At 41.6% G+C, this 26441-nt stretch overlaps 2 protein-coding genes across 5 annotated transcripts in view; both read right to left on the bottom strand.

Annotated features, from left to right (window-relative positions):
* Positions 1-663, bottom strand: part of ALDH18A1 (aldehyde dehydrogenase 18 family member A1) — a 33903-nt gene extending 33240 nt beyond the window's left edge. The window contains exon 1 of one of the 2 annotated variants that reach the window (XM_081158646.1): positions 438-663. The gene's annotated coding sequence lies outside the window, so the exon portion shown is untranslated. The remainder of the gene's footprint in view (positions 1-437) is intronic. The other variant, XM_081158647.1, reaches the window with a different exon arrangement.
* Positions 664-5425: 4762 nt separating this feature from the next.
* TCTN3 (tectonic family member 3) lies at positions 5426-20244 on the bottom strand. 3 transcript variants are annotated; one of them, XM_081158020.1, is made up of 14 exons: positions 19891-20244; positions 19596-19719; positions 19159-19277; positions 16483-16610; positions 16142-16250; positions 15938-16053; positions 15419-15454; positions 14780-14860; positions 13511-13636; positions 12286-12390; positions 11757-11851; positions 11308-11461; positions 8972-9109; positions 5426-6033 (listed from the first exon to the last, which is right to left on the bottom strand). In XM_081158020.1, the coding sequence occupies exons 1-14, from the start codon at positions 20144-20146 to the stop codon at positions 5800-5802; spliced, it is 1821 nt and encodes a 606-aa protein (XP_081014146.1). In that variant the 5' UTR covers positions 20147-20244; the 3' UTR covers positions 5426-5799. The 3 variants fall into 3 exon arrangements, with proteins under 3 accessions (XP_081014146.1, XP_081014147.1, XP_081014148.1); XM_081158021.1 differs by lacking the exon at positions 13511-13636 and having other exon boundaries at positions 19891-20219; XM_081158022.1 differs by lacking the exon at positions 8972-9109 and having other exon boundaries at positions 5432-6033; positions 19891-20219.
* Between the last annotated feature and the right edge of the window lie 6197 nt (positions 20245-26441).

Genomic DNA, 26441 nt, shown 5'->3' on the forward strand with positions numbered 1-26441 from the left:
GCGGGGGCCCGTGCTGCACGCAGGCCCCGAGGGTCGGCGGCGGCCAGCCACAAGCCGGGGCAAAGCATCGACACGAGGCGGGTGCGCTGGGCCGGGAAGGGGTCCACCCGGGCCAGCTCCTCTACTTCAATGGCCGGGGAGGCCGGTACCCTCAGCCCCCGCAGACCCCAGAGCCGCCGCGTCCGCCTCACGGACCACGCCGGGGCCGCGGGGCGCACCCTGGGCGGCCCGGCCCGAGTGCATCCCTCCGCGCGCGCCCGCGCCCGCGCCCACTGCCACTCGTGGGCCCCGGCCACACGGCTCCTGCTTGGGCGGCGCTCCAGCAGCCCCCACGGGGACGCGCGGCCCGGAGCGCACACCTTCCCCGCCGCGGCGGCAGCGACCCCCGCAGGGACGCAGGCGCCGCGCCCCCCCGCCGTCCGCCGCCTGCCGCGTACCTGCCTCGCCGCCGCCCCGGCCGCAGTGCACGCGGGGCCCACTCCGGCGCCGGCTTACTCCGCTTTCCTTCCGTCCACGTCCCGCAGGATGACGTTACGTCACCGGCGTAGGCGTCAAGCCAGGCCGCGGGGCCTGCGCCGTTCACGTGGGGCGCGGGGCTGGCCCGGCGCCGCGCGGCCGCCTCGGCATTGGCGCCTTCCGACAGCGGGTCCGCGCTCCACGTGGCGGGCCCCGCCCACCGGGGCCGGGGCGGCGCGGGAGGCGGGGCTCGAGTGCTCCCGGGACTGGCCGCGTCGCGCCTGGAGAAGGGGTGGGAGAGTGGCCGAGGGCCTCCCCCTGGGCTTCTGGGGAGGCGGGAGAGAGGTGCGGGGCCCCTCAGCAGCTGGCAGAACCCTTTAGGCGCGTGCTTCACACCAGGAAAACACGGCGAGTCAATGCACGCATATTTAGAGCCCACGGCCCCCGCAAACTTTTGCTGTTTAAATGGGAAGATTTTGCCAGGCGGGCGTGGCTCAGTGGTTGAGCATCGACCTAGGATCCAGGTGATCCGGGTTCGATTCTCAGGGCATGTGCCTGGGTTGTGGGCTTGATCCATGACTCTCTCATCACTGATGTTTCTATCTCTCTCTCCCTCTCCTTTCCTCTCTCTGAAATCAATAAAGGTACATTTTAAATAAGTGGGGAGATTTTGGCACTGCGGCAAAACACGTTGCCCCCTAGCCGTCTGCAGGTTTTCCCAAGGCCCCGGCCTGCCCTGGACCAGTAAGGGTATTTGTGAGGATGTTGCCCTTAAAGGAGCTGTACTTACACCTGGGCGCGGGGGGCGCGCTTGAGGGGAGCTCGCGACTGAGCAGCCCTCCGCCCGTCCGCAGCCGTCCCTGAGGACGTCCCCTCCGCAGCCGTCCCTGAGGACGTCCCGGGCGCGCTCCCGCGTCCCCTCAGTCACTAAGCGTGGCTGCGTCCCGCGTGAAGCAGCCCGTAGGCGCGGAGACAGACGTGCGCGCCCCAGGGTGAGTTCGCAGCCTCCTGGGAGGGCCGGACGTGGGAGCACTGGATGACGAGACGGTGTGGTTAATTCCGGAGGAGGGCCGCCCAGGACGCAGGCAAGGCTTTGAAGAGGGTAGACGTTCGCCGTGCGCCGTGCGAGGTTCGCCTAGAGGTCAGCGGTTCACCTGCGAGCGGGACAGGCGGCCGCGGGAGGAGGGAACGGACGGCCGTCGGAGGCCCGCGTCGCACCGGAGGGAAGAGGCCGCGCGTGCAGCAGGCGGGAGAGGCGGGGCCCCCTTGCAGAAGGATCTCGGACTCAGGCGAAAGGTTTTGAGTTGTCACCTTCAGAGACAGAGGACCATGACCTTTAAAGTCCTGGAATGCGTGATGAGACTCGTATGTGAGCGATCAGAACCGCGGGAGGCTGGACGGCACAGGCCCGAGCAAGAAATGCTGGCTGGAAAAAAGGCTCCCTCGGGCGTCGTGGGGGGCGTAAAGGAGGGGGAGCTGATAGCGCTTATACTGAAGGTGGGGGGGGAGGAGACGAGGGGTCCCCGCAAAGGGTGCGGCTGCAGCCCCCTGAGTGAGGAAACGCCTGGGCGAGCGGCTCTTCTGCGTGAAGAATGACAACAGCAGACACGTGTTGAGCTTTGAGCGCTTTGGGTTTGAAGTAGGGCGGGTGATACAAAAGAAACAGAACTGCCCTCCAGTAGTTTCACCCAGTACCTCGGCTTTTCTTTTGAGATTCTCATCATGAACTTAGAACAAATTAGGCAACTGTGGGTATAGCTAACGCCATTAGGGACAGAGGCTTTCTCCACTGGGGAAGTCCTGTCCTTAATGTGTTTTGAACTCACATGTCACCTTATGGTGATTGCCTGTCTGCCTTCCTGCTGGAATTTAAGCTCCTGAGGGCATCGAAGTATATTCTTAGCACATAATAGACACTCAATATATATTTGATAAATGAAAGAATTTAATTTCTTTGGGCTTAGTTTTCTAAAATAAGAAATGAGCTAATAACACTGTCCTTGTCTATTCTAAATATTTGGCTATAGGGTTATTAAGAGGATCATATATGAAAATCTTTTAACATTGTCCAAACATTTTCTATTTTACTTATTACTGTTAATTTATTTTCATTACAATTTTACTATTAATATTCTACTCCAATATACAGAGAGGAGTGGGCTATGTGATTATGGATTGGGAAAAATCGAATACCAGAATTATCAGCTAGGAAATGATTCAGCCATGATGTTTTTCCTGCATGATTTTTTTTTTAAGTGGCTTTTTTTTTTTTTAATTGCAGGGATTTAACTTTTGTCTCAGCAAATGGTAATCGGGCTGGACAAGACTGGAAAGTCATGGAGGAAGTGAACTGTTTAGAACTGGGCTATAAGAATGCAGGACTGAGGACTGCTTTTTGACATGCCACAGAGCACTAGGTTTAAGTTATTTAAGTCCTGGGTTCTTTAATTGCTAATAACAGAATCTTACTCAACAAGGCAGTTTACTGACGGAGTAACTTAGTCTCCAAGAGCAGGAGGTACAATGGATCTCTTAAGAGGTGGGTACAAGGAACTGGAAGTTGGGAACTAAGACTGTCCTCCATGTCTTGGTCTCTTATTTACCGTTCTCTGCACATCTGCCTATTTTTTCTCCTTTTAAGTAAGCCTCTTCATTAGTGAACATTTGGTGGAGAATGGCTTCCTCAGTCCTAAAATATTCTTAGTTAGTGCCTACTCCTGACTGACTTCTAGACTTGGCCCCAGTTCCAAATTCCTGGAGAGAATATCTTAGTGGCTTAACTTGGTCCAGAAATCCATTTTTGGTCAAGTCAGTGGTGGCAGGGAGAGTAGGGGACACACAGGTTATGTGAACACCAAGCTGAGCACCAAATGATGGGACTTCTTAGAGAAAAGGAAGCAGGCTAGGTTGGTACACATATCACATGAGTTGGCAATGATAGGCCAAACACTTAAATGAACCAGTTTCAGCCACAGTATGCAAAATCACTTTGTAGTTTCGCAAACCACACTGTACATCAGAAGCTCCAGGAGAGCTTTGGAGAAATACAGATTCTTAGAACCCCCCCTTCCCACCAGTGAATTAGAATCTCCAGGGGCAGGGCCCAGGAGTCAGCATTTTTATAAAGCACCCCTGAAGACTATGATGGGACTGGCATTTCATAACCCCTGCTTTATGTTGTTGATTTACTGACCATAGCCATCTGACAGGTGCAAGGTGATTCTTACTGTTTTTTAAAAATTTATCTTTATTGTTGAAAGTGTTACAGATGTCCCCTTTGACACACACACACACACACACATACATACACACCCCAGCCTTCACCTCACTGTCTGTGTCCATGGGTTATGCATATATGCATATAAGTTCTCTGGTTAATCACTGCTCCCACCCCCTTCGTCATGGAACAGACTGATGAATCTCATTTTTTAATTTGAATTTGGTGATTGGTGATGTTGAACATCTTTTTATTTATTTATTTATTTATTTATTTATTTATTTAGAACATCTTTTTATATGTCTGTTGGCCATCTGTATGTCCCCTTTAGAGAAGTGTCTATTCATGACCTTTGCCCATTTTTAAATTGGGTTGTGGGTTTTTCTTGGTGTTGAGTTGTATGAGTTCTTTATAAATTTTGGATATTAACTCATAATATGTCCCATTGGTGAATATATTCTCCCAGTCAGGGAGCTGTCTTTTCATTTTGTTGATGGTTTCCTTTGCTGTGCAAGAACTTTTTAGTTTGATGCAGTCCCACTTATTTTTTGTTTCCCTTGCCTGAGGAGATGTATCAGAAAAAATATTACTAAGAGAAATGTCCAAGATTTTACTGCCCATGTTTTCTTCTAGGAGTTTTATGGTTTTGAGTCTTACATTTAAGTCTTTAATCCATTGAGTTTACTCTTATATATGGCGTAAGAAAATGGTCGTTTCATTTTTTTTGCATGTATCTGTCCAATTTTCCCAACACTGTTTATTGAATAGACTGTCTTTACCCCCACTGTAAGTTCATGCCTTCTTTGTAAAATATTAATTCACCATATAGGCATGTTTATTTCGGGGCTCTCTATATCTGTTTCATTGATGTATATGTATGTCTGATTATGAGGGTGTGGAGAAAAGGGAACCCTTATGCACTGTTGGTGGGAACGCAGATTGGTGCAGCCACCACCATGGAAAACAGTATGAAGGTTCCTCAAAAAATTAAAAATGGAACTCCCTTATGACCCAGCAATTCAACTTCTGGGTATATATCCAAAGAAACCCAAAACACTAATTCGAAAGAATATATGCACCCCTCTGTTCATTGCAGTTATTTACAATAGCCAAGCTATGGAGGCAACTCAAGGGCCGCCCATCAATAGACAAGAATGTAAAGTGGTGGCACATATATACAATGGAATATTACTCGGCCATAAAAAATAAAACAATGAAATCTTTCCATTTGCAACACCATGGATAGAGCTAGAGGGTATTATGCTAAGTGAAATAAGTCACTCAGAGAAAGATAAATGCCATATGATTTCACTCATACGTGAAATCTAAAGAGCAATATAAATGAACAAACAAAATAGAAACAGACTCATAGATACAGAGAACAGACTGATGGCTGCGAGAGGGGAGGGGGCTGGGAGGCTGGGTGAAAAAGGTGAAGAGATTGAAAAGCACAGATTGGTAGTTACAGAATAGTCATGGGGATGTAAAGTACAGCTTAGGAAATATAGTCAACATTTTAATAACTATGTATGGAGGGAGCCAGGTGTACTGGAAATATCAGGGGGAACACTTTGTAAAGTATATGATTGTCTAACCACTGTGCTGTGTACCTTAAACCAATATAAAATAATATTAAGTGTAAACTGTAATTGTAAAAAAACAGGCCAAAAATTAGCATTAAACAAGTATGTCAGTAGAAAAGGTGGGACATGAAATTCAATAAATCTAGGAGCTTTTTTTTTTTTTTTTTTTAAATATATCTTTATTGATTTCAGAGAGAGGAAAGGAGAGGGAGAGAGACAGAAACATCAATGATGAGTCATTGATTGACCCCACAACCCAGGCATGTGCCCTGACCGGGAATCGAACCCCGATCGCCTGGATCCTAGGTCGACGTTCAACTGCTGAGCCATGCCCAGCCGGGCTATAGGAGCTTTTTTCATAGCTAATTTTTAAATTGATAATTTTGTATGGCCCGCGAATGACATTACATATTACCAAATGGTGCTTGGCAGAAAAAAGGTTCCCCACCCCTGTCCTAAATGCTCTCTGGTCATTAGCCAACATAAGTAGGCTGCTGTAGGACTTCCCACAGGGAAAATTAAAATATGATTCTTCTCGCTCTGTTACTTAGTCTCCAGGCTGAGAACTCCAAGTAGTAAGAGAGACAGGACAAGGATGGGAGAGACTGAGCCTTTTTGAGAGTCTGCTCCCTTGCTGAATGCCACTTTGAAAGGAAAGAAGAAGTCGAACGGCAATTTCCAGTCGATTCTGGGTTGGCCCTGTGGAGGCTCTGGCTTCTGGGTAATGTCCACAAAGGTCACAATAGTTGTCAAAGACATTTCTGTTAATTGGGAATCCTGCAGGAAGAAAGTCCAGGTCAGTACTTGATACCAATTCAAATAGCCCTCTACTTGACTTATTATAACTTTCCCTGAAGAAAGACCAAAACTAAATTGCTCTAAACAAGATATACCTTTTTCTCATATTGGTCCTATGTAATTTTCTGAGACATAGGAAAGGAATTTCTTAGCAACAGTCCATGACACCAGAACTGTGAACAGTTACACTTACCTAAAGACTGACTCCAGGTTCTCCCAGCTGGGGAGCTGCCTGATATCAGAGAGGCCAGATGACAAAACTGCTATGATGTGCTTAGTAGCTCTACCTTATCAGGTCCCAGAAGGATCCAGGCTCACAGGGAAAAAAGGCTGAACCTAAAAGCCTCTGGGGAGTAGAAGCTAGCAGAGCTTGGTAGAACCTTGAAAGACTCAGTAACAGGAGATAACAGGGAGGCAGGGACAGAACATGGTACTGAGTGAGACTCCCTCAATGCAAACAAGCAACAACTCCTTCCCCACCTCAAGAAGAGACTGGACAATTCAAGTCAGAGAAATTCTAGATTTAGAGATGCTGGGCATAAAGAAAGGCTGAGTGAGGTACAGAAGTAAAAACAGGGAAATTACTCTGTATAATGAAACCCTTTCCTCATCTAGTTCCAAAATGCTGAGAGATGGTCTTATAACTTCACCGTTCAGCAGGGAGGGTCTTTTTCTGAAGAAAATTACTAGTTCTAGCGAAAAGACACAAAGATACTGACATCTGGCAGTTCTATAACGTTTTGGTCAACAACAACCACACATATGATGGTGGTCCCGTTAGATTAAAATGGAGCTGAAAAATTCCTATTATCTAGTGACATGGCCCTCATAAAGTCATAGCACAAGAAATTACTCGCCATCTGTAGTAATGCCGGTATAAATAAACCTAGTGCACAATTGTACCTAATTGTCCTATAGTAAAGGCCACAAGGCAGTCTGTATCACTCATTAATGACCCAAGAATTTTAGATCTTAATAGCTTACCCCCTCCCCTTTTTAAATTTTATTTTTATTTTAAAAGATATATATCTTTATTGATTTCAGAGAGAGGATGGGAGAGGGGGAGAGAGAGAAACATCAGTGATGAGAGAGTCATCGATCGGCTGCCTCACAACCCTGCATGTGCCCGGACTGGGAATCAAACCTCGATTTCCTGGATCCTAGGTCGATGCTCAACTGCTGAGCCACGCCCGGCCGGGCCCCCTCCCCTTTTTTTAGTAGCATCTGTGTAAGAACCTGAGTTTATTCATACATAAAACAAAGCTGATCTCAAACACACTTGAGAGTATAATACAAAAATTTTAGTCCTATATTTCAGGATAACACAATGAGAATAACTGATTATGAGTGTATCTGTTTTCAGTACCACATAGAGAACGAGGTTTCTGAGTTAAGTTCAGTGTGTGATATTTGAATTCTAAAGTCTAAATTTTTTCTATTTGCATTTTAAAAATTATATATAAGCAAAATTAGAAAATCCACTGTTTAGCATGAGCAGCAAGAACAGTGAAAAAACAAAAAAACAAAGAAAAAGATAACCTCCCTCAAAGTTCAGTCCTCTCATTTCTTTTATCACGACAACAAAAGGCACAGAGCCAAGTCAGCTCATTTCTTTTACCGGGGATTCAGTTGTTATGTATGGTTGATTTATTTCTACCTTAAGATATAATATTTTATGATGTTTACTTCAGAAATTGCCACCAACAATTCTGTTTTATCTTTTTGTGAAGTTTTAGGGGATTTTTTTTTGTTGTTGCTTCAATTCAGTTTACATGCAGCAAAATCCATTGTCCCCCCCAAAAATTTACTTTATAACAACATGGAAAGTTTGGATTAAGTTTTGTTTGGCTTTGGTAATAAAAAGTACATCCTATATATTACTATATTACATTTTTATAATCTCAATTTTTAAACCATTATTTGTAAATCTGCATGTCAAATCATTATAAATGAAAATTATCATTATCAGAGAAAAAGCTGTGGATTCCATCTCTTTTATGTTTTGTAGCTACATATTTCAGACTATGAACTAGGACAAATTCCTCTTTGGCTCGGGTGTGTAAATCATTATTGAGCTGTAAGAGTTCTTTATTCTACACATACAAGAACTCTGTCATGTACATGTATTGCAAATATTTCCCCCTAGTCAGTGGTGCTTTTTTTTGGTCTTTTTGTTTCATTTTAACTTTTTCATTGAAGTATAATTTATATACAATAAAATGTACACATCTTAAATGTTCGGTGTAATGAATTTTGACAGTTGAATGTGCAATTAGACCACCAACTTGCACCACACACAAGAATAAATTCAAAATAGATAAGTCATGAAACCATAAAAATCATAGAAGAAAACAGCAGTAAAATCTCAGTTATCTCTCGGAGCAACAGGTTCAGAGACTCAAGTATGTGACTGGTGTGACTGTCACATTGAATATAGAGTGTGGCTGGAGAATATTTTCTGTGGTTGAATCAACCAGTATAGTAATAGTGATATGATAATTTTTAAAAAAGATTAAAATGGATTTATTTTAATAAAATTTAATATCAAAAGTACACTGGTACAAAATTAGAAATTGGTTTACTCTCATAAAAAAGACAGTTTTCTTAGATTAATGGTCTGCTCTTAATACGTAGCATGATGATTTAAAAGAAATTAACCTATACTGTAGCCTGAGTTCAGAATATTAAGAAAAACGGAGAAAAGGGATATAGATGTATTCACCACGACAACACGCTCATTTCAGTAACCAGGCAGGGGATGGACTTGAAAGTTAATCATGTCAGCCCACTCTAACCAAACACTGGCTGGTAGCATACATAGATGGGCTCTCAGAGGTAAGAATTATCGTCATCAAATGGCTGAAAAGACAACCTCAGTGTTGCAAGGGTTAGTGGTCCTGTATGAGCCATGGCTTACCTTTATGGGCTGACACTGGTACAGGAATCGTGCTCCTGACACATGAGCCTGTGGGTTGGACTGGAGGCCTATATACGCCCACAGTACCTGGATCTGCAGGGACACTGGTATGACACAGCAGGAAGTGCAATGCATAGCCTGCAGAAGGGTAGAGAAGCATCTGCTTGAATTGCTGATGGTGCCTATAATCAGTCACCACGCATTAAACAGCCACGGTTTCCTAAACATTATATAATTAACAGAGAAGGCAATGTGGCTTAGAGAACACAAAAGGTCACAACAGACCATATTACTGCCCTTGACCTTAGGAGAATTAAAATTCTAAAATGGAAATTACTAATATAGAGATTATAAAACGTGAGCCCATTTACAGTGGCTATAAGAAGTGCTCAGTGTGCCTGGCTGCAGCGGCGCAGTTGTTTGGAGCATCGTCACCGTGCACCGTAAGACTGCCGGTTTGATTCCCGGTCAGGGCACATACCTGGGTTGGAGGTTCGATCCCTAGTTAGGGCATATACAGAAGGCAGGCAATCAATGTTGCTTCCCCTCCCCGCTCCCCCTGCCCGGTCTCTCTCCCACAAGCAGCATGTCCTTGGGCAAGGATTAAAAAAAAAAAAAAAAGAAGTGCTCAGTGAGCAGTGCATAGTCAGCATTGTGGAACGCCAGAAGAAACAGCCATTTCTGGCTGAGGATAGAACTGGGATGAGTAATATGTAACTGGAAGAAATGGTGATTTAGTGATTAAAAGAATTCAGGTAGAGAGATGGCACATAAAAAAAAAGTATACAACTAGAACAGAATAGAGGGACATTCATTGATTAATGTGAATCATAGTTACTGAGTGTCTCCTGAGTCCCTGGCATGTACAAGGCACTGGCCTTGAGCAGACGCTTGACTAACACAAAGGACTTGAACACAGGAGCAGTGAAAGGTTAAGGAAGAAGACATTTTAGTAATTATGAAGTCCAACCAAGTAGTCTGACCCTTTGGTCTAGAAATTCTACTTCTAGGATTTATCATATAGGTGTCTTTTTGTTGTTTTTAAAAAAATGCAGCTTTATTGATTTCAGAGAGAAGGAGGGAGAGAGAGAGAGAAACATCAATGATGAGAGTCATTGATCGGCTGCCTCCTGCACAACCCCGACTGGGGATCAAGCTCGAAACCTGGGCATGTGCCCTGACCGGGAATCAAACCAAGATTTCCTGGATCCTAGGTCGATGCTCAACCACTGAGCCACGCCCAGCTGAGCTATCATATAGGTTTATTCTCACATGTATGATATGTACCTGAATAAGGTTATAAAATGCCACATTGTGTATAATAGCGAAAGACTGGAAAATACCTGAATGTCCATCAGTAAAACTGGTTAAATAAATTATGGTTCATCTGTATAATGGAATATTATGCAACTATACTATGCAAAGAATGGGGAGGCTTATTATGTACTGACATGGAACAAACTCTAAGATCAAGTGAAAAAAGCAAAGTGCAGAGCAGTGTTCATGATAACCTATCAGTTGGATTAAAAAAAGAATATAAGAAGGAAAGAAACTCGTAACTTTGGTTGCCTCTGAGGAAGGGAAGAGCTGCCTGGAAGAGAGATTTTTACGGTGTACTTTTTGAATTTTTCAAGTCAAGTGTGTGTATTACTTATACAGAAAAATAAGTAATTTAAAGTTTTAAATAAAAAGAAATAAAATTAAAGGTACAGCCAACTAGAATGAGAAGGTAGGGGTAGGGTATAGGAGGATGAGACAGAAGAGCACAGCAGATTTTATTTTAGACTGGAGTCAGGAGACACCCTGCTGTGCACTGATCTAGTGGGCCACTGACACAGTGAAAACAGAAACAGCTGAATGAGGTAACTTCCGGGGACGGGGTGTTGAGTTTTTTAAAAATTTAATACCATTCTACATGGTATGAATTTTTGACCTGGTAATGTACTTTTAGTAAATATAAAAATAAAAAAATTTATAACAACAGAAAGAACGCAACTTCAACCTCAAAGACAGAATCTGTGCTGACCAAATATTCAGGAAGGTAAGAACAATTGAAATATATATGAAATACATTTTTCTCTTACTATGAGTAAGGTTGGTTTTGAACCACAGAGCAATCTCTGAATTTTCTAACTTTAAGTTTTTCTCCTCGTAAGGAAAGTAAGTATAAACCTAACCTGAAATAATGACATCAGATGGGCATGTTTCTTGTATTCTCATGACAAGCATTATCTTCCTTCTATAATGGCCACATTACTGATGGAACAGGGCTGGTTTTAATTTCAATATTCACAACAAAGGGGGAAGTGAGTCAGAACAGGTACTTCTCTCCTTACTGAAACACTGCAGTTCCTGCTGAGGATCCTGGTCCACTCTCCCTTCTGGGCTGGGTCAGCGTTACCGAAGATGGCAACGTGCTCTGGTCTGGGCCTCCCATGAAGAGTCTGATACATCTCTTGCTGCAAGTGGCTGCAGTCCACCTTTTTCAGTCTGAAATTAAAACATCATGGAGGCTGGAGTCCAAAGCTAACATAATATTGTACCCATATTAGTAAAATAATCCAAATATTAGAAATAATAGCATAAAGTAAATTAAAAGAAAAAACCCTCACTAGATATAGAGAACTGTCAGAAAACTCTTAGCAATGTTAATATTATTTAGATTACAAGACTATTCCTAACTAGAAATCTCTGAACTCTCATTCAAAATATAAAAGTTGCCATATCAACATAATCCCTAGAGAGAGACAAAATTGTGGGAAATGAAGAAGAAGCAATGAATTACCTGAGTCTGCATCCAGACATTGCATTCACTCCAAATTGTACTTCGTGTCTCCTAACAGAGCAAGTTCCATCACCCTTGCTCTGCAAGAGGGTCATCTGAGGTGAAAAGTGATGGTCAAGGAGATAACAGAAAAAAAATGTAGGCAGACTGGAAAATTTATGCTCTTATTGTTTCCTTAACACTATATTTTATTAATATCATGGTATCGTTCAAATCACAATTTGTTTTCTTCTTCTAGTAAATAAAAAAACACAGAGATAGTGTTTTTCCAAAAATGGTTAACCACACACCAGCATATAAATGCCTCATTAAAACAAAAGTCAGTCATGATCTTCACCTTCAGCCAGTCTAATGTAAGTTTGAAAGTCTTTGATCGTAACATTTGAGAACGCAGTGTATTAATGGCTTGGTAAAGGAAATCCTGGACACCTAAAAAATGGGGGACCGCAGAATTGGAAAATCCAAAAGATCAGCAGCTACAGCTTTTCTCATTAGGCTGCAACAGGCCACTTAACTCCAAAAAGGATACTGAGTGACTTACATCACCAGTTAGAGCCAAGAGTGGCTTCCCAACAATATAGCCAGGATTGCCACTTCTAGGACCAGGAAGAGAAGCGGCTGTGCTCTGAGAAGCCTGCAGAAAAAGCAAAAGAAAAGTCAGTTACAGAGAAAAACATACTCTCACACCTCCCACTCCTTGGCTTCACACCCTTCCTTAAGGCAATGCAGGAAGTTAGCTGCACTGGACAATCTGGCTTCTTTCCAGTGTAGGATTCTGCAAAAACTTCTGCTCCAATGACTTTTCCTTTTGTATCCCCTAAAGTAATCCGGAGTGATGTGAATATTGAAATTCACAATATAAATTGACTATATGCTACTTCTACCAAGGGTTACAAACAAGGATCTATCAACCCTGTTTTTAAAAAATTACTATCAATTTAGAGCTATGTTCAGCCTGGCTGAAATGAGAGGAACTTAAATGTAATTTATAAATATATTTTAATTAACAATAGATGCTCCAGAGATGAACTCTGACAGACATGAGGCTTGGTCGATCACTTGAAGGCAGAGCTGAGATGAAACTGGACTCGGCTAGTTTTAAAAAGAAGAAAAGCAGAAGAAATCCAAAGGTAGTGATCAAGATTGGAAACCTAGGTTAAGTGGGGAATAAATAAAACACCGAATGCCATCACATTTTTTACAACTTTCATAAATACAGGCAAATATTCATGCTCACTATAAGTATGTAAGCTCAAATAATAGAGGGAAAAAGTGAAAAAAAGATCTGCTGAATGCCCAGAAATATGAGAAAAGCCTGTTAAAGAATTTCTGTGGGATGATGGCTGAATTTATGACTCAAAATGACTATTTAAAAAGAGTTCGGATTTGAAATTGAAGTCCTGCTTTGCTGGGGCCAGACAGAGAGTCAGAGAAAATGTTAATGAGCAAGCATCGGTGAACCCCTGTCACTTGCAGTTAAATGATGGCATATTAAACGCTGAGGCTTTTTGCACGGTGAACACCAAGTGTGCCATATAGTTAGTTCCCCTGGCTTTGACTCTGGGCTAGAGCAACGTCTACTCCTTCTCTCCGCACTGAAGGGACTATTCATCCTTTTAAGTCTAGTCAGAAAGTCAGCACATTACAAAAAAAAAAAGTTGAGGCCTCAACTGACAGACTGAACTAGGCCTTCACCCTTGTTCTATTTCGCATGTTGCAGATGCCTCCCGCCCCTCCAGGAGAAGGGCCCTAACCCTGAAGCGAATGGTGAAGTGTTGCTGTAAGGAAGCATCTGGCTCAACAGTCAGGCTGGTCTGTCCAAAACTGACAGAGACTTTCTGGATTCCAAAAGTCCCGTTGGTCTCTATGTCATAAATGACCTGAAATACAAAAGTAGAATCAATTAATAAAAATTGTTTAGTGGGCCAATTATGTTTTATGTAAATTTTTGGTCTTTAAGGGTTTTATTATACACTATGGTGACTAGTTAACAATATTGTATATTTGAAAGTTGATATAAAAGTAGATCTTGAAAGTTCTCATAGTAAGAAAAAAATCTGTGTAGTGATGGTTGTTAACTAAACTTATTGTGGTAATTGTTTTGCAATGTATACAGGGTTGGGCAAAAGTAGATTTATGGTTGTGAGTGTGGGAAATAATTTATTCTTGTATTATTATTAATTAATGTATTATTTATTTGTATTACAACTGTAAGCCTACTTTTGCCCACTCCATACGCCTATCAACTCAAGAAACGAATACGATATTATGTATTAATTATACCCCAATTAAAAATACAGCCAATGAGGGAGAATAAACAAACAGCCTTAAAAATGCCAAACACAAATACCATGAGAAGATAAAGCTGACCTCCTCTTACACCCACACATGAGAAAAAGAGACTGGGTAGAGCTCTTTGAAAAGATTCAAGGGAGAGGTGAGTTTTAAGAATTGAAAGGGAAAAAAAGTAAGTTTTGATCGTGTACAGAGGAAGGTGAGAAGCAGCACAGGCAGGTGAGCATGGAGTGGAAACCTGGTTTACTTGGCGGTCCGTGTCTGAGGATGAGCAGGGGTGGCGGCTGGAGATGGAAGTCAGAAGCAATTGAAGGACAGTATCCTTCGATTTTTGAGCATAGTTTAAAAGTATGCTTTAAGATAATTTTTACTTCTGTAGGTTGATTAGAAGAGAGAGAATAGAGGAAAAGTTGATCAGTCTATTTCAGATTATCAGATGATACTGACTCTGTTAACAGAAGAAAATGTGGTAAGAACCATAACAGACTGCATCTGAACAAAGAAAGGAGTCAGAAATACTCTTAATGTTCTCGACATGCAAGACGGTAGCAATGGAAACAACTGAAACATGGTAGGGAGGAAGGGGATGCGCTCAATTCTTGACATGCTAATTTTCAGGTAATGCACAAAAATCCATGTGGGGTTGGTAAGGTACTTAATAGAAGATGGGGCACCTGGAAATGGTGATCAACATACATCAATCCAGAACTTGAGGTCAGCATCCCTACCTGGGAAACAACATTCTCACATGTGTTTCCAGCCAACAGAGGAGAACCAGCCTGTGAGACGAGTGTTACAGGAACCTGGAACTAGCAAGGGAAAGAAGCAAATTAACTAAAATTGAAAGCAGCATTTTCTCTTCTAGCTACATATCATGCCGAAATGAGTATTTTTCATTTTGACCATCAACTTTCTCCTTCCATTGCCAGCCTAGAACTTAAATTCAAGTCATGACAAGTCAGTAAGTCTCAAAACATATTTCTCAAAACGTTAATTCTATTAGTTATAAAATAAAGGTTCCATGGTCAAATAAGTTTTAGAAATACTATATTCGATACCTGCCTCTTAGAGATTAACAAGGACCTCAAGCATATTAAAGAGTCCAAGAAGTCCACCCTAATTATAGTGTTTAACTTTACTTAGCCCAGTGTTTCCCAAACTTACCTAACACCTTTTGAATTCCTAATTCTTACGATGCTTATTAATCATATAGAACACACATGGAAAACATTGTTTTAGATTCACACTTAACATTTTGATACATCACAAATACATTTTCTTTCACCACTACAATCTAGACAGAAATTGCCTTAGATGCAAAGGGACCAAATATTCTCTTGACTTTTTCCTGATGAACAACATCATACCTTCATATTCTGCAGATCAGTCATACCTCTTGGAACCTAGAATAAGAGAAAAGCAAGAAACTGAGTATGCATATACCTTAGAGAAAATTTCCAGGAGCTTGAGGTTTCATATTTGGGGGGGATCAACATATTAGAATAATTTGTTTCCTCTCTTCTACCTGATTCTTCTTTACACTAACATGCCAGGAGTAAAGCTGAGTGGAGGTTGGATGGATTGCAATGCCCACCTACTCGGAGCAGAGCTCTCCTGAATGGCAAAAGCAGAATTTTGGTGAAATAGTAAGATGTCACCCCTCCCAAGCCAATCCCATTAGCTAGGACGTCGAGAATCTCTTATCATGGCTATACAGCCCTCATTCTTTCACCTTCCTTCAGATAATAGGGTTTCCAGGCCCTCTGCCTTTTATGTAGCTCTTGGGCATTTTGACTTTCAGATTAATGCCTTTCCCACAACCCGACAATGGGAAGCGTGTTGATTTTAAGCCCACAGTGGTGACATTGGGGAGACGGGATACCCACCTTCAAGACCGTGAAGTTGTAGTAAGAGGCAGCATTGAGGGCTGGATCCAGGGTGCAGCTGTTTGCCAAGTTCTTGAAGAAACGAGCACAAGTTGTACTTTTACTCTCTAAGAAACCTTAGAACACAAAGAATCAAGGGGGTGGTAAATGAGAAAGCTTACTTTAACTTGAACAAAAACATTGGCATTTCTGCTCTGGACTCACCTGCAGGATTGCTCTCGGTACAGAGTCCCCCAGCTCCAACTGCTGCAGGCTGCCTCAGCAAGCTTATTACGGACCACTTGGAGAAGTAAGTCAAAATGGGGTCCCCGGCCTGAACAAAGCACAGCACAAATTTATTCACAGTAAGATTGGATGAAAGTCTCCAGAAAAAAGAAGTAGAAACAAAAATTAACTCAGCAGCTTGCTAATGTGGACAACTGCCCTCCCAAAGAACAGACAAGGGTTTACTTAACTGCAGCAGGGTATTGCAAAGAACCCAGTCAATTGTCAAGTTATGAGGGAAAAATAAAACCAAATGATTCCAGCCCCTTCCCCAGGCTCACCCTGTAAAAAGGTGGGGGTGCCTGGCTTTGGAATGTTGAAGTGAATGATTTGCCTCCAAACTCTGTAGCCAGGGCCTGGAAGTTGGATGCATTGACTTTTTGGAGCTCCTGGAAATAGTTTAATTTTGCTAAAATGTTTTTAAAAAGAAAAGGGGTTTAGATAAAAGAAAAACATTTTTTAAAAATATCTTGCATGCCAAATAACTAATTTTAAAAATATTTTTATTGAGACATAATATATACACAGTAAGGTTAAGTATACAAATGCACTAATTTTAAGCATAAACTCAAAAATATCTTTACAAATTTATATACGTACTTTTATTACTACTACACAGATTAAGTTATAGAACATTTCCCCAGAAGGTTCCCAATCAGTACTCCATCTTCAGAAATAACAATTCTGATTTCTATCACCTTCTAATTTATTTGTAATCTGTTAAATGGATTATTGTTTTAGTCTTAAGATATGAGATAAGAATATGGCCAATACTATGGAAAATAGTATGGCAGTTTTTCAAAAAATTAAGAATAGAGTTATCACATGACCCAGCAACCTCTCTTCTGGGTATCTATCTGAAAAATTTGAAAACATTTATTCGTAAAGATATACAGGGTGGGGCAAAAATAGTTTGGTTTACATTGTTCATGTGGAAAACAATACAGTAATTAATAAACAATAATACAAGAATAAAGTCTGTGTTTCACATACTCACAGCTGTAAACCTACTTTTGCCCCATCCTGTATGTACCCCTATGTTCATTGCAGCATGATTTATGGTGGCCAACACATGGAAACAACTGAAGTGTTCTTAGATAGATGATTAGACAAAGAGGATGTGGTACATATATAAAATGGAATACTACTCTGCTATAAGAAAAGATGAAATAGCACCAATTTCAACAACATGGATGAATCTTGCAAATATCATGTAAGCAAAATAAGTCAGATAAAAAAAGTAAAGAACTACATGATTTCATTCAGACGTGGGATAAAAAACTGAAAGCAGCCCAGCCGGTGTGGCTCAGTGGCTGAGTGTCGATCCATGAACGAAGAGGTCATGGTTTGATTCCCTGTCAGGGCACATGCCCAGGTTTTGGGCTCAATCCCCAGTAGGGGGAGTGCAGGAGGCAGCCGATCAATGACTCTCTCATTACTGATGTTTCTATCTTTCTCCCTCTCTCCCTCCCTCTCTCTGAAATCAATAAAAACATATTTTAAATAAGTAAATAAATAAATATCTAAAAGTTCTGCCTAAAAACCTCTATCATCATACATGGTATGCATTACACCTAACAGGGCTTAAAGGTATTTAGACTTAGATGGATACAATTCCAGATGTTGAAGAAAGCCTAGAGACCATCTGGCCCAATCCCATGAGGAAATTTGGATCCTGAGAGGTAAATGAGCTGCAAAAGGCCACAGAGACATCTGGCAGAGGTAGGAGTGAATCACAGATCCCAATTCCTGGTCTCCTTTTTCTCACTCCATCATGCAGACTTTGACTAAGAACATCCATTACTGGTGATTATTATCAGCAAATATTAAGCCCTTTGAATAAACAGAGATCTGGTCCATCCTTTCTAGGTGTTGATAGGTGTTATTTTGGGAGACACAATGTTTATATAAACTGAACAATTCTAAGTATCCTATAGTTTCCAAGGGAGTGACTCTCAGGTGTTGTTGGGGCAAGTTCAAAACTACTGGTCCAGAAGCAGTGGCAGGAAGGTATAGGAGGCAAGAGGGGAGATTAAAAGCAAGGAGGACTAGTTGGACGCTCCTACAATAGCTCTGGAGTATAATCTTAAGGCTGGAACTAGAAGGCAGTAGGAGATTTGGAAAGAATGGGGCAGTTGCAGACTTATAATAAGTTCCCCCAAGTCAAAAATTGGTTGTTTTCTAAAACGAATCTAGTTTTGCTATTTCTTTTCTAAGCGAAATCAGGATCAGTCAACTTTCAGGGTGTTAGGGACATTTAAGTCTGTCTATTTTGCTTCTTAGATATTAAAGAGACAGATTAGCTTCCTATCTTTAGAAATGTTATAGTTATAACCAGCAAACTTCTAAGTCTATTTAAAAACCTTAATAATAACAACCACCTCTCATTGCTATTGCACTCAAAAGTTACAGAGCACTTTCTCATCCAGGGCTAGTGTTGTTATTTCTCATTTTGCAGTTGAAGAAATGAGACTGGAAATGCCAAGGGATTTGTCCAAGTCTGTGCAGCTGGTAAGTAAATGGCATGGCTAAGAGCTGACTCTAATGCTCTTTCCCTTACAGTGTTGCTTCATAAAATAAAAACAAGGTTGGTATGTACTCATTTTTCAAAGACATTCATTCAAGTATTATTTACCTGCTATGTCTCACTTACTGGAGATTCAGCGAGTGCCTTCATGGAGGTTGTATCAAGTCAGGGGATAGAATCTATCTGTAATTATCTGGGCTAACAGGGATGATTGAAATTAAAAGTTCTATATGCGTTTTCTGACTGATAGCCAATAGGGGATAAAAAACTGCAAATGTTCACTAACAGGGGGTGGGCAAGTGAAGAGGCAGGATGATAGAAATTCAAAGGACAAGAAAAAAGTTAAAAAACAAAACCAAAGAAAGAAAAGGACAGAGACAAAGCCAGCTTTCAATAAATGTTAGGCAATATACCAAATGCTTCTACTCACAGTTGTTTACATGGACACAAAACTGTCTAACTCCATTTAAATCCACAAAAACTCTTGAAGGAAATGGGGAATTACTCCTGAAGATAAGAGAGTTGTCCACACACACCCAACTTGAAGACCTGTGAGGAAACAGGATGAAGAACAGATACATTTAGATGTGCAGGGTTAGGTCCAAAAAAGGTTGCCCCGTGGGTGTCAGTTGCTGAAGAGAGGACTCCTTGGGCAGCCACAGGACAGCACGAAGGCCCTAGCCTATTGGCCGGCCCTGCTCTAAAGAATCCGAAGAGGAATGCCAATCCTGGGAAAAACCAGTTTAATTACACTTACAGGGTTAGAAGTGGGGGAGGAAGGCAGGAAGGGTAACTTCTTACTTCCAAGTATCACCCATTCCAGGGCTCCAATCCCCTGTAGGGCTCACCCTGCGCAACACAGCTCACCTCACGCTTCCCGGAAGGCAGAAGGAGAAAACTGTTCTCGGATGGAGGAGATAGCAGTCTCTGTCGCAGCAGCAATTTATATCGCAGGTACCAGGAGTCAAGTCACAGACACAGGTCGGTAAGACTATGGAGGTACGACATAAAGCAGAGCGAAAGGGGTGAGGAGCCCTAAATTCTTCCAAGTGCGAATTCCCCTCTTCTGCCGGCCCCAATCCTCACTTCGTAGCAATTCACTTTGCTCGCAGCACTTTAGATCTAAGCCTGTAGTTTCCATCCCCACATCTCCTCCTCTCACCTGGGAAGAGGTCCGTGGTCCCATTGCCAGGCGCTGAAGGGGTCACGACAGTAGGGACGACCGTGGGGGTCCCAGGCACAGCCCAGGGAGTCTCAGTCCCCTCCGAAGAGGACTGAAGGGTCCCGCCCTGCGATCCTGGCCCCAAGTCCCAAGGGGTGGGCACTGCCCCTGACGGGGAGGTGGAGGGCTGAGGACGGACGCCCTCGGGGACCATCAGGAAGAACACCTGCAGCAGCACGCGCGACGCGGTGCACATGGGGCAGTGGAGATCCCCAAGAGTTTACGGTGGGTTTCAGCGGTCGCCACACGCGCCGCTAGAGGGTGGAGGGGAGTAGTCGCACAGCGTCTGACGTCACCCGTTTGCATCTGCTCATTGGTTCACGGAGATGGCTGGGAGCTCCTCAGCCAATAGAAAGCGGTGTTGTTATAGCTCTTTCAGCATCATTTAGCCTGCGCCCTCCTTCTAAGACTTGGCCGGACGCTGCCTCCGTCGCTTGGCAACCGCCAAGCGGGCGAAGGGGCTCTTTCAGCTTCTCTCCGCTAGGGGACCGTCGAGGTTCAGCGGCGGGAGCGGTGCTGCCGGGGCCGCGCGGCCTCGCGGAGCGGAGGACCGAGCCGCCCTTCGACGGAGGGAAACCCCAGCGTCTGGAACTAGAATTGCTCTCTTTTCCACCCGGATTCTAAGTAAGGAGACTCCCAGGAAGGAAAGTACACCAATTGTACATACTTTAAAAAACAGAAAAAGAGTCTCATCTAAATATTGTATTGGGGGGGGGGGGGTGGAGGAACATATTTGGAAGATTCCGCTCCTTAAATTTTAACATTGAGAAATTACAAAAATATTTTAATCTCAATAAGTGTATGAAATCATTAAATGTGGCCGGCACATTTGTTACTACAAAATATAGGGAAGGGGGCTGAAAAATGGAGGCGGGGAAGATGTGAGAAGACAGAGAATGGGTAAGGAGAAGAGAAACTCAGGAATGGGAATAGCCAAACGATGGCGCGGGAAACTTAATTTCTGCTGTGACAACCCGCCGCTCTCCGTAGCCTTGTTTGGCAGTTTGGGGTTCCCGGTGGCGGCGCCCGTCTGGTTTCCGGCCCGGCTCTCCCCGTGGAGCTCCCCGCGGGGCTGGGCCCGCTGGGTCCGCCTGGCAGGGCAGCAGCCGCGGGCTCTGGCCGCGCGCCTGGAATGTGGCCAAGGTGCCTGAGGGGCTGAACTTAAAATTTTTAATTCTAAGTTCAATAACTGCACGTGACTAGTAGCTACCACACTGGACAGCACAAGGTTAGGCGATCGAAATCTTGCTCCAGCTAGACCCAGTGTTTTCCTCAGTCTGCCCAGTGCTTACGTCTGGAGTGGTTTGCGGGTATAGATTAGGATCTGGTAGGAGTTATCTTAGATCTGGTACTCTTCCCTAAAATCTAGCCAGTACCTCCTTTTCCAAGTGAATCGCTTTAGGCAGATAAATTTTTTGGACACCTGACATTGTTCACATTCTCTAACCAGACGTTGATATTCTAATGTACCTTTGTGTTATAAATGTTCTCAAACGTATTTTCATATGATTGTGTGATGCTAAGGAGATATCTATATTTGTTTTGGGCATAAAACATTTATCTATTTTATTAGTAATTTCTGTAGGAAAAGACCCAAGTTCAGATTATCCAAATTATACATATTTATTAGAATATGGGGTCCACAAAATGGGTTTTGTGTGTTCTGTTCACTGTTGTATCACATGCCTAGCTAGAATTGTGCCTAGGTGTGTTATATGCCCATTAAAGATTTTGTTAAAGATTTTGTTGAACTCTTCAGATTTAACTTTTTGGACATTTATAGTTTATATTATTCCATGATTACATTTCTTTATATAAAATTTCTGCTGTATGACCAATCAGAGAGTATTTTAGATTTCAAAGTTTGGAATTTACGTAGTAATTCTCAATCAGTGGTACATTTTTCCTTAATTTATTAGCATTGACAAAAGAATCTGTTGAGTGTAGGGAAATTACATTTCAGGATCTGAATTGCTTTTTCTTATTTTTGAATTTCAGCACTTTACAAATTTTTTAGAATAGTTTTTTCTCTTTTTGTTATAGTTGAACAAAAATATTATTTGTAATATTGCTGTTATATGCTTGTCGAAATCTTTGTACTACAGAACTTGCCATTCTTCTGAGATCTCATATTAAAATCTGAACGATAATTTTGAGGGAGGAGAATTAAATTTACTCACATGTGCCATGCAGATGCCAGTTTCAGGGGACCAAGTCTTCAATCGAAATAGCTTAACATGACATCACCTCAGACGCAGAGGTTTCCAAATTAGATCATATGATACTAGCAGCTGTCTGTGTTTGGTACTGAAAAGTTCAATGTGTGCTTAGAAGTTTAGCCAAGAGACTGAATCAACATGGCAGATGGAGAATAAATGCTGTCCTCTCCTCACTCCTACCCTCTTTCCAAAATCTCGAAAAATTACAGAAAAGTTCGATGGGTACACACACTCATGTACATCCATGCACCTACCTTCATGTGGAAAAACATGAAGGGATGCTCTCAGTGGACTAGACATGAGAATCCTTGAAATATAGAAGGTAGATGGGCTTGGACTGAAAGTGGACAAATAAAAGTTGCATAACAGAAGCTTAATACAGAAGTGGGGGTGGCTCTTGAAAATGTTCTAAGCACACAGTAAGAAGCTATTTGTATCAGTAGGGCCCTTGGACAATTGTGTGAGTTATTGATTGAGGTACCACTGTAGGAAGAGTTAGGTAGGCCAGCCTCTCAGCCTTACTCCCACTTGTGCGTGCAGCGGGTAGCAGAAGAACTTGTTCCTAAAGGGGGCAGGGGCAGTCCATGTAGACACTTTTGCTGAAAAGACAGGACAGTGCCCTGGATGGCTTTTGACATCTGGGACGAAGCAAGAGACCCTACATCTTGAGGACTGGTACTAGTTCACCTTGTCAAGCTGCATGTACAGTTCTCCCTCCTCCACAAGTCCTGAAGGCAGAATGCAAAGAGAACGTCTACAAATAAATGTAGGTTTAAAAGACATTGCTTTCAAAAGATCAACAATAAGACTCACTCCTGATTTTTTAAGAGAAGTAAGGAAAACCATAAAAAGTGGAATAATGTCTTAAAAGAAGCTAACCTAGAATTCTATACCTAGCAAAATATCCTTCAAAAATGACGATGAGATAAAAATGTGTTTAGAAAACAAAAACTGAGAAATCACCACCAACACACTCACATAAAGAATTGCTAAAGGAAGCTATTCAGGCTAAAGGAAACATGACCCCAGTTGGAAGCAAAGAAATACAGGAACAAATTAAGAGCAATGGAAAGGATAACTACAGGTTAAATATGTAAAACTCAATTGTATTCCTATATTATAGCAATAATAAATTAGAAAATAAAATTCTTAGGTGATAAAAAGCAATAATATGCAAAATTAAACACCTAGGAATAAGTCTAAAATAGTGCAAGATTTCTACACAACAAACTGTATACTGTTTATGAGGAATTAAAGAAAACCTAAGTAAATGATGGCTACATCAAATTCATGGCTAGGAGGACTTATGAATGAAAACATGTCAGTTCTTCCCCAATTGATACATAGATTCAGTGCAGTTCCAGTAAAATTTCCAGCATTTTTGGTAAAAATTGACAAACTGATTTAAAATTTATATGTAATTGCAAAACACCAAGAAAAGCCAAGAAAACAGCCAATCTTGAAGAAGAACAAAGTTGGAACAGCCACACCTACTATATATCACCTCTTACTAAGATAAAATAATTGTAAGGATAAAATGATATGGCTTTGGCTTCAAGATACACAAAAAGACCAATAGAAAATAATAGAGTCCATAAACAGACCAATATATGCGTAGTCATTTGATATATGACAAAAGTGATACTGCAATGCAGTGAGAAAAGCGTGACCTTGTCATATATTGTGCTGGGTAAACTGGATATTCATATGGACTACAGTGTATCTTGACTCCTAACTCTACATTCCCAAACATCAATTTTATATAGAGTGTATACTTGGGTAAAATAATAAAGCTAATGGAAGATAACCTGAGAGAATATCCTCATGATCTTGGGGTAGGCAACATTTTTATTTTTTTTTAATTTTTATTTATTTATTTTTAAATATATCTTTATTGATTTCAGACAGAGGAAGGGAGAGAGAGAGATAGAAACATCAGTGATGAGAGAGTCATTGATCGGCTGCAGCCCGCAACCCGGGCATGTGCCCTGACCAGGAATCGAACCTTGATCACCTGGATCCTAGGTCGATGCTCAACCGCTGAGCCACGCCTGGCTGGGCAGGGTAGGCAGTATTTTTAAACTGGACAGAAAAATCATTGCTCATAACAAAAAAGATTGCTAAATTATATCTCATTAAAATTCAGAACTTCTCAATAGAAATATTAGGAGACTAAAAAGGCAAACAGTTATTTTTCTTTCTAAATAAGTTATGAATATATGTTGAATCATTTCATCAACTGATATTTTTTAAATTAAATTTTTAATTTTGTGATAAGTGTGGATTCACATGAAATTATAAGAAATAATACAGAAAGATCTTGTATACTGTTTAAAGGTAACATTTTGCAAAACTATGGTACACACAACCAGAGTATTGACATTTATACAATCCACCTATCTTCTCATTTTCCCAGCTTAACTCTTAGGTGTGCATGCACTCGTGTGTGTGTGTGTGTGTATTTAGTTCTATGCAGTTTTATCACACAAGTGGTTTCATGTATCCACCACCACAGTAAAGATACAGAGCAGTTCTGTTACCACAAAGATCACTCCTATTGTCCCATTATAACTATTTCTACCTCCCTCCTCCTACTCCCTCTCTCCAGGATGCATTTTTTTTAAACCATCATTAATCTTTGTAATAACCATGATTAAAATAACTATGTAATTTAAACAGTGGTTCACATGCAATTATCCAAGTAAATCAAATAAGTGGTGTCTACATGTTTAAAAGAAAATGAAAGTTTAGTAGCTCTGAAAGAATTAATTTCCTTGCTTATTAAGAGATTAATAAACAAAGAATACATTATAGAGGGAAAATATGTTTTCACTTTGAAATCTGTTTAAAATTTTCTTCTTTAGCTATTAGTATTTTTTTTTAGCCATTAGTATTAATAGCAAGCACTATACTAACAATACACCGCCTACCATTTCTAAATTGAAGCTCATTTATGTTATCTTTTTCCTTAATGTAAGAGGGGGTATCTACTCTTTTCTCCCTCCCTTCCCCCCCCCCATTCTTTTTGGCTTTTCTTCATTTCATCCTTTGGCCTCCATGTGTTTGAATAGTTTTGAGTTTTTTTATAGTGGTTGATTTCTAGTTTCATGGCATTGTGACCCGAGAAGATGCTTGATATGATTTCAATCTTCTTGTACTTGTAGAGACTTGCCTTGTGCCCTAACATGTGGTCTATTTTTGAGAATGTTCCATGTGCACTTGAGAAGAATGTGTATTCTGCTGCTTTGGGGTGAAATGTTCTGTAAATGTCAATTAAATCCATTAGGTGTAGTGAGTCATTTAAGGTCTGTGTTTCCCTGTTGATTTTTTGTCTTGATGAGCTGTCCAATGCTGACAGTGGGTCATTTCATCCTTTGGAAACGGTCTTTGGCTCCATCTTTTCTCCAGTTCGAATCTGGGTAAATTTCACTTTGTGGCAGAGACTGCTAGTTGCTTACCACATACCTATTCTCCCTTCTCTCTCAAATAAACAGAACTCCAATTTTAGACTGAGCACAATGTAGCCAAAAGATGGCATTTTCCAGTCTCCTTTGCAGCTAGTTGGGATTACATATGTAGTTTTGACCAATGCGAATTGATGGGGCTTTGGGAAAATCTCTTTTTTTCCTTCCTTTGCCATCCTACTGCTTAAATTTTGAGTGAATTGGCTGGAGCTTGAGTAGTCATTTTTGAACATGAAAAGACACGCTAAACAAAGGTAAGCAGCAAAATGGGAGAAATCTGGATCCCTGACAACCATGGAAACTTCATGCCTGCCCAAGAATTCCTACATATGGACTTTTTTCATATTCAAGCTGCATGGCCTTTTCTGATCTAGCTTTAAAAGCCATGTAGCATATGGCGTCACCTGCACTGTACTCTATTGGTTGAAGCAGTTATAAGCCCATCCAGAGAGTATATGGACCCCTCCACCTCTCTATGGGCGATATGTCAAAAAATTTGAGGCCAGTCTTTAAACTTCCACAAAATTATGCAAACTTTGAATATCTTTTAATACAAAATATATCAATTAAAATAAGTGTAAACGTGTAAAAAACTTGTTGTCTTCAAGAAATTGTTTTTCTTCTAATATAATCAAAATGATCTGCTAGCCCAGCCAGCTTGGCTCAGTGGTTGAGCATCAACCTATGGTCCAGGAGATCACGGTTCAATTCCCGGTCAGGACACATGCCCAGATTTCTGGCTGGATCCCCAGTGGGGGGGAGTGCAGGAGGCAGCCGGTCAAAGACTCTCTTGTCATTGATGTTTCTA

The sequence above is a fragment of the Miniopterus schreibersii genome (genome assembly GCF_964146895.1).
Source record: "Miniopterus schreibersii genome assembly, chromosome: 14".
In the NCBI taxonomy this organism is placed as follows: Eukaryota; Metazoa; Chordata; class Mammalia; order Chiroptera; family Miniopteridae; genus Miniopterus; species Miniopterus schreibersii.

Bases quoted from the DNA above. Each gene is read 5' to 3' on its own strand.
- TCTN3 (XM_081158020.1), bottom strand. From the start codon at position 20,146: ATGTGCACCGCGTCGCGCGTGCTGCTGCAGGTGTTCTTCCTGATGGTC. The intron at 16,251-16,482 runs GTGAGCCTGGGG...TGCTTTGTTCAG, and splicing joins CACCCCCACCTTTTTACAGG to GCCGGGGACCCCATTTTGAC. The intron at 9,110-11,307 runs GTAAGGAGAGAA...ACCCTTCTGCAG, and splicing joins GCAGGAACTGCAGTGTTTCA to GCTATGCATTGCACTTCCTG.